This window comes from Boleophthalmus pectinirostris, unplaced genomic scaffold (genome assembly GCF_026225935.1).
Source record: "Boleophthalmus pectinirostris isolate CB_2022bp ecotype Guang Dong unplaced genomic scaffold, ASM2622593v1 HiC_scaffold_23, whole genome shotgun sequence".
NCBI classification, from domain to species: Eukaryota; Metazoa; Chordata; class Actinopteri; order Gobiiformes; family Gobiidae; genus Boleophthalmus; species Boleophthalmus pectinirostris.
The window spans coordinates 39217341-39226137 of record NW_026571207.1 but is presented as its reverse complement, the minus strand read 5'-3'; the positions used below and the strand labels follow the sequence as shown (position 1 = coordinate 39226137).

The following is an 8797-nucleotide window of genomic DNA, read 5'->3' as shown; positions in this document are numbered from 1 at the left end:
CACTTTGACGGAGCAGCTTTGAATTTCATTACAAATATTGTATAATAACAATAAAAGCTTTCTATTCTATTCTATTCTATTCTATTCTATTCTATTCTAAATGACGAGAAGAAACGTCTCAAACTTCAGTAGCTGGACATTCACTGAAGACTTGAAGACGTGGACACCTGCGGCTAATGTTCAGGTGTGGCCTATATTTGTGAAAATTTAAAATTTCGTTAAAATTTAGTTGATGCGGCTTATATTAAAGTGCACTCTATAGTCCAGAATTTACGGTACTGTGTCTATTCTCTGACCTGGTTGAATATATACTAGTGTAGTTCCTTTTTTTACGATTTCTTCATTAATCTTTCTGTCTCTGCAGCGTTTTATGGATTCCCTCGTCACAGCTGCATGTCCAGATGTTGCAGCATCAGCGTTTTACACTCCGCCCATTTTGCACACATTTCTTTCTTTCTTTTTTTTTTTTTTTTTTTTTTTTGCACACTGCTCTTTGGTAACGCTCTCGTGGATAAATGTGATTGTATTTCCGACAGTGTGGTTTAATGAAGTGCCCTATTTCTAGTTTAAATGAACAGCTGAATGCTCCATAATTTTAATGCTCTTTTTAATAGGCTTTTCCGCTTTAGATTACACTGCACTGTGGAGAGGCAATGTTATTAATAATGTCGTTTTATTATTATAATTTGTAAAACGTATCCAAAAAACATGTAGCACTGCAGAAAGAAAGTGGCATAGTTTCAAAGCCTGCTGTGCTCCATCATCATGAAAAACAAAAGTAGAGAATAATATTAATGTTATTTATAAGTTGTTCCTCTTATAATAAAAGGGTTTGCCAGAAAATAAGTAAAAACTAATAATTATTGTAAATTACTCTTAACTTTTCTGGAGAAGTATTAGTTACATTTAAAGTTTGAGCAAAAATGTATCAGTAAGTTGGCTGTGTACTGTCTGCATCTAACTATAAAGCGTTTTGCTGTCAGAGAATCAGGAAGTTTGTGGTTTGCATGCTAGTTGTTATGTTTTATTGTCAAGGCAAAACTCGGCTCAGGCCTCTGAAAGTTGCGGCTATAACTCGGGTGTCAAACTCAAATTCACCAAAATTAAAAACCGGTCCAAACTAAATATTTATTGAACATTTTCAACAACATCTGCATGTTTTCTCTTCTTTCGACATCTGTAATGTTAAACCTTTTATTATTAAAATAAATGTTTAATAATAGTTTTACTTAAACATTGAATCCAGAACAAGCAAAATATAAAATAGTAACAAAATCTGAAATAAATCGGCGGCTGTATAGGCAGCTGTATAGCTGATCTCACGGGCCACATATAATTATATCATGGGCCAAATTTGTCCCCTGGTCCTCAGTTTGACATGTCTGGGCTATAAAGTCATCATGGTGAATCATTAGGATGCTCTGAATGGGTAATGTAAGTGAGGAATAACTCTAGGCCACTGCAATGTGAACTGTGTTTATGCTTTTAGGTTCTTTTTTCATACAAAGAGTTTGTTTTCATACCAGACAGTTTGTTCTGCTCCCTACGCTCTTCCTCAGAGTCACATGATGTTGCTGTGATGCATCTGCTCAGCTTATTTATACAGGTTTTGGTGCTGTGTTCCTACTGAAGGCAGGACGACTGTGCCATCTACAGTGTGACTATAAACCGGGACGAGGGGCTTTTTTACTCTCACACACCTGGGATACTGTTCTGCGGAAGTCAGACTGCAGATGGCGCTGTCGTCCTGCCTCCATCATAAGGCTTTGCAATTTGGTCTCATGTGTCAAACCATCTCCGAACTCATAAAACTGAGTTCAAACGATTTAAGGTGCACTCACACTAGGTCTTTAGAACTGTGCCCAAGCACGGATCACCCCTAAAGTGTGTGTGTGTGTGCACCTGTGTGTATGTGAGCTGATGTTACTCATACAATAAAAAACAGTGAATAAACTTCGTTCACACAGTGAATCCATGCTCAACTTCAATAAGGACTATAGAGACAAAAGTGTTGCAGCATTGTTTCCTCCTGTCTCCACACTGCCGCGCTGTTTTTATATCAATAAACTCACAGAGGAGAGAGTATCGCAGCACTTATTTTCTCCGCTAAAGCGTTAACTCTGCTGCGCCACATGTAATCAAAGAGTGCCGTGTGATGACATCATCAGCCGTGGTCTGGTTCGCTTTTGCAGGTGTGAGTGCGGAACATAGAACCCACAGCAAACATGCCTGTGCATGGAACATCACATGACTCTGAGGAAGAATGCAGGGAGCAGAACAAACAGTTACTTATAAAAACAAACTCTCTGTCTGAAAAAAGAACCTAATAAAATAGAACTATGTCCTGTTTTTCACATTTTTTAGAAAGTAAAGCAAAAAAAAAAAAAAAAAATCAACATATGTGTAAGAAATGTAAGAATATTATAGCCAAAGGAACGACATTTCCATGGAAACAAACAGGAGGAAGCTTTTTTCTAAGTCATATAAGAGTCAGGTTTAGGAAGATGTAAGCCTGCTGGCCGTAAGGACGCATGTTTTTTCAAAGTACTAAAAAACATCTGAAATGGGAAAATTAAGTAAAAAGAAAAAAAAAAAAGAGAGAAATCTATATAATCTATTTTGGGTTAAAAAGTTACATCATGTGGCTTTAATAAGTCTCCATACCTATCTATCTTTTATGTAAAACATTCACACAGATTCGTCTGAAACAGTCCGCTCTCACCATACAATCACATGGGACCGTTTAATGAGACCAATGGGGTAATACCCATCTCTTTTTATTCAGGCTAAACTCCAAAACTCTCGGTATCAAAACTTTTGGCTTCTAAGTTTGACCTGTTCTGTAATGGGCAGAGTTTGAGCTTTGGTCCCTGTAGTTTTGGGACAACTCTGGCTCAGTCTTCACACCATACGCTCCATCAGACAGCGCCCCCTAGAGGACACGTGTTGTATTTAATGAGCAAAGTGACCCTGTGCTCTGGTCCGTGAGGTTTCACACGGTCGGATATGTCACCTGTCCAGAGACACAGCTCCAGTGAAGTCTCCATCTGCTACTTTCACCTAACCTCATACATTATGTAAAATGACTAGGAACTTAAAGTGCACTGTGGAACTTTTCTTGGAGAGGGTGCACCAACTGCATGTCTCCATGGAGATGTTATTGCTTTGAATTCAATGTTTAATAGTATGGTATTAAACTGATTTATTTATAAATTGCAGTTTCTTTTATTGCTCATAAGTTGTTTGAAATACATACATTCTTACTGCGAATGGGGTCCTCTCTCCGCAGATCTGGGGCCTCATTTATAAAAACTGCACAGGAGTTGTCGTAAGTTAGTGCGTACGCCTAGTAGCTACGACAGGCGTGTGCCACGCAAACTCCATATTTAGAAAACCCACCGCACGCACCAAACCACGCAATCTTTGCTTTATAAATCCCACCTGCAACTACAATTTGCGCACGTAAACCTACGTCACGTCACTCCCCCTCCACACCTCCACCTCACCATAAAAGGAGCATGTAAAGTGACTCGTGAATGAGATTTCCCTAAACATGAGCCGATAATCAGAGGGTTTGACCGAGACACGCGGGACAGAGGGAGGACGACGCTCCATGCAGCCCCACGTGATCACGACAAAGACTTTATTAAAGACTTTATTAAACAAGGTTTAATAAATAAATACAAAACTAAAAGTGACAACAATGACTCATCTGTTCATTTAATCATTTTTTATAATATTTAGGCAGAACATCTTTGCAGTAAAACACGTGTGTTTTTTCGCTGTTTCAAGAGTTTTATCACTATATTTTTAAGTCTGTCTATGAAGTGTGTGAGGACTGGCCCTGTATTTATGCATATACACATAGATACATGCACGTGCAAATTATGAGCGCGTGCGAGAGCTTCAGATGCCCTCCCCTGGAGAGCAAAAGGAGTGAGGGAGGGACACGAGGACACAGATTTAGCATGAAACACATCAGATACAGATGTTATTCTGCCAACTAAAGTCCACACGAAACATCCAAACTGCTGAACCTGTGAGTCTGGGTCTGGGTCTGTGAGTGTGGGTCTGGGTCTGTGAGTGTGGGTCTGGGTCTGTGAGTGTGGGTCTGGGTCTGTGAGTGTGGGTCTGGGTCTGTGAGTGTGGGTCTGGGTCGGGACGGGCACGGGCATTATTCTGTTCTTCATACAGTCAGAGAGCAGCTCTCATGTGCTCAGTTCCCCATTACACAAAAATGTAGGGAAGATTTTGGTTGGGGTCAGGTTCGGGCAGTAGGCTTTGTGTTGTCCGCAGACTCAGGTCACTCTGGCGCTCGGTGCGTTAAGACTAAAGTAAAAGTTGTGTTCATTAAATCAAAGCCTTGCTCCTGCTGCGTCCAAGGGAAGAGTTTTCTCTCAGGTCGGGTCATTATTTCGTCCTCTGTGTTGGTCACAGTCTGTGTTCTATAGAAGTCTATGGTCTTGGTGTGGACTGTGGGACTCTGCGCTACACCGAGTCCGGGAACGTGGCCGCGCTCGTGCACGAGTGTCAAATGTATAATATTGTGGAGAATAATGAGTGGAATAAACAGCCCTTCTCCGTATTTTGGCGAACCAAACACTTAAATGCGCAAATCAGAAGGTAATTCTTCTATATACGTGGATTTTCTGATCAAACACTTCCTCAAACTCTGTCCACTTCTGCTTCTCACCACGAGTGTCGCTTTTTCCCCGTGTCTCCAGACTTTGCGTAGAACTTACAGGAGGTACCGAGTTGGCGTAGAGTTAAGCAAAGAGCCACGCCTTAGGCGAGTTTTATAAATACTGCGGTTGGCGTAGGAAGCGCGCACGCACGGATTTTTGCGTAAGCAAGCTTTATAAATGAGGCCCCTGATCTGTAAGTTTGCCTGATGACACAACCTGCTTGTCTTCATGTGTGACAAATAAGTTCAGTGCCTTGTGGCCATTTTTACTTTGACGGAACAAAACACAAACTGAAAAACAGACTGGCTGAACACAAATAGGTTGTATGCTCCTGTGTACTAAGAATGTGCATTACAAAGAGGCCAAGCATGGGCAACTGTCAAAGCCTAAAAACCTGTGCAATTGATCATATTAAAGAAACAATAGGAGGAGGTAGATAAAAAAAAAAAAACAACTACTACACAGAGTCCTACTTGATCTAATCTCTCAAGGTTTCCCAGTTTCCAGGACTCAATGGAGAGTTAGATTCTCCCCTTCCTTAAAAAAAAAAAAAAAAAAAAAAAAAAAATATATAATATATATATATATATATATATATATATATATATATATATATATATATATATATATATATATATATATATATATATGTCCATCTTGGCAGGACAAGCCCCTACATGGGACGTACCACCGGAAAATAACTGAAGTGGCTGATATCAACAGATCCTTCCAATGTCTTGAGAGGGCTGGTCTGAAGGACAGCACAGAGGCACTGATCCTGGCTGCTCAGGAGCAGGCCCTGGGCACTCGAGCAATAGAGGCCCAGATCTACCACACCAGACAAGACCCACGGTGTAGACTGTGCAAAGAGGCTCCTGAGACAGTCCAGGACAGAACTACAGGTGTAAGATGCTGCAGGGAAAGCAAACATGGAGCGACAGAACCAAGTGGCGGGCATAGTGAACAGAAACATCTGTGCAGAGTACGAGCTGGAGACCCCAGGATCAAGATGGGAAACACCTCCAAAGGTTGTGGAGAACGACCGAGCCAAGATCCTGTGGGACTTCCAGATACAGACTGACAGGATGGTGATGGACCAACCAGACATAGTGGTGGTGGATAAGCAACAGAGCAGAGCCGTGGTGGTGGACATCACAATACCAAGTCATAGTAATATCAGGAAAAAGGAACATAAGAAACTAGAGAAATACCAGGGGCTCACAGAGGAGCTGGAGAAGACCTGGAAAGTGGTGCCTGTGGTGATCAGACACTCGGGGCAGTAACCCCCAAACTGGAAGAGACTACAACAGATACCAGAAAAAACAACAGACATCTCAGTCCAGAAAAGTGCAGTACTGGGAACAGCAAAGATCCTGCACAGAACTCTCAAGCTCCCAGACCTCTGGTAGAGGAAGGTGAGAAACACACACACACACACACACACACACACATATATTATATATATATATATATATATATATATATATATATATATATATATATATATATATATATATATATATATATATATATATATATATATATATATATATATATAACAGATTTTAGTTACTATATATATATATATATATATATAGTAACTAAAATCTGTTCGGCCTACATGATGTCCCATTGTGCACCAGGGGACTGTGATCCAGTCCACTGTGAACATGTGACCTGATTGAGCTGAAGAGCCAAAATGCGTTGGAGTGATTTTAACATTAGCTGCCATGTGCTATTAACGGCTTTCATTATTTTGTACTTTTTGAGTACCTCAGTTTTTTTTGGTCCCTGCACTGAAGAGCACCAAAATGACAATTTTGCACAATCTCTGTACATACAAATAGCACTCCTGCCCTGTGAAGTTTTGCAAAGTTCAGTGCCTGTCCAGAATATTCGTGGGAAAGCAGAAACATTTCTACTGAACAAGTAGGTGGTGGACTAGAAATGTTACATAGTGCATCTTTAACTATACATATAAAGGACAATTATGGGACAGGGTCACAGTGGTTCTCAAAATGTACAGTGAGACTCAAAAGAAGAAATGCAATACTGCAGACTACACTTTGAAATACTTGGTGTACGAATTGTGCTATAAAAATAAACTTTTCTTACCTTATCTTACGGAGCCCCTAAAGCGCTACGGGGTGAGGGTTTAAAAAAAAAAAACAACCCTGAGGAATTATCACACAATCCCATTAAAAAAAAAAAAAAAAAAAAAAAAACTGTGCCTCTGCCATGTTCCAGAGGCAGCAGGTGTGTGGGGGCACAGTTCAATTACTTCACAACACTTACAGTAACCAGCTTTTCTGGTTCAAGTTCCTGGTAGCTACACCTTCGGAATGTTGGCCCCAACAGAGAAACAGAAAGTATTCAGTCACAGCAGACACTGCACTCATCACAGAGCTGAAATAAACCAGGACGTTAAAGGATTTTAAAATGGCAGAAGCCCTGTTTGAGAACTACCTGACCTGCCCCATCTGCCTTGAGCCTATGAAGGAGCCGGTGAGTCTGAGCTGCCACCACAGCTTCTGTCATGACTGTCTCTACAACACCTGGGACCAAAACCCAAACAAGATCTGTCCTGTGTGTCGTCGAAGGTCATCCCAAGAAACAGTGGAGGTAAACTTTGCCCTACGAGAACTGTCCCTGTCATACAGTAAGCAGAAGAAGACTGAAGAAGCAAAGGTGAAGGAGGCACAGGTCTGCTCCTCTCACCCCGGTGTGCCTCCTCTGTTCTGTTTGGAGGAGGCCAGAGCGCTCTGTCCTGTGTGTGAGTTCTCTCTGCACTCACAGCACACGGTGGTGAGTGGAAAAGAAGCAGAGAGGAGGATAAAACAGCAGGTACAAACCCAGATACAGGCTCTGAAGGACCAAAAGCAGAGTTATGAAGAACTGGAGAAGACCTATGAGCAGCTGCGGCGCCACCATGAGGAGCAGACAGTGGAGTGCATGACAGAGATCATACATGTGTTCTCTCAGTTTCACCAGATCCTGAAGGAGGAGGAGGACAGGGCTTTAGAAGCTCTGAGAGCAGAGGAGAACAAAGTGGCTCTGAGTCTGGGTATGGAGCTGCTGAGGGTGAGGCAAGAGATCTTCACCCTGACCAACAGCATCCAACACTTGCAGAACAGCGTTGACACCCAGTCTCTCCCCACAGCTCTCACTCAAGACTACTCACCCCCCACCCCACAGCCCCGCCCACAGCCTAAAGAGGGACTTCTCCTGAACCAGGCCAAAGTCCTGGGGAACCTGGGCTACAGAGTGTGGATGAAGATGAAGAGTGTGGTGACCTACAGCCCTGTGATCCTGGACCCCAACTCTGCAGGTAGCAGCATGCACCTGTCCCAGGACCTGTGTGGAGTGAGACACGGGCACCCACGGGAGCTGCCTGTGGTCCCAGAGAGATTCACCAACGAGCCCATAGTCCTGGGCTCTCAGGGCTTCAACTACGGGCAGCACCAGTGGGACGTGGAGGTGGGAGACCTGCCAACATGGGACATTGGAGTGGTCAAAAAGTCTATGGACCGAAGAGGACAGATTTATGCTGATGTAAAGTATGGAATGTGGTGTTTGTGGCATGGATATGGGGAATATAAAAATGGCAGTGGTCTGACAATCCCGGTGAATCCTGCTCCAAAGAAGATCCGGGTGACTCTGGACTATGAGAAGGGAGAGCTGTGTTTCTATGACGCTGACCTCATGACCCTCCTGTTGAAGCACAGTGCTGTGTTCACTGAGACTCTGTTCCCTTATTTGGGTTTGGTTCCTACACTTGGAGCCGAGACCCAGGAGGTCCGGATCTCTGGAGGTTTCCCAGGCCTGTCCACAAACCCTGCTTAGGACAAAGAAGATCAGAGCGATCGTCCACAAATATAAAATATAGGAAGAAACATCACATTGACATTTATCCATTTTGTAGGTATGTAATGTTAAAAATCTGTTTTCCTTGAGCTGTTGTGTAGTTTACTTGTAATGTGTTATATGAATTCTTAATTCATTTCAATTTCAATTCATTTCCCTTCATGCGTGCATACCCACTCGCACATTCACCACATCAAAATTAGGACTAAACTGGGAACTAAACTTAGTCTAAACCAAGACTAAACACT

At 42.3% G+C, this 8797-nt stretch overlaps 1 protein-coding gene across 1 annotated transcript; it reads left to right on the top strand.

The window, feature by feature from the left end:
- The first annotated feature begins 7124 nt into the window (after window positions 1-7124).
- LOC110154537 (nuclear factor 7, ovary-like) lies at window positions 7125-8528 on the top strand. Its single transcript, XM_020918530.1, has one exon. The coding sequence runs from the start codon at window positions 7125-7127 to the stop codon at window positions 8526-8528; it is 1404 nt and encodes a 467-aa protein (XP_020774189.1).
- Window positions 8529-8797: the final 269 nt, after the last annotated feature.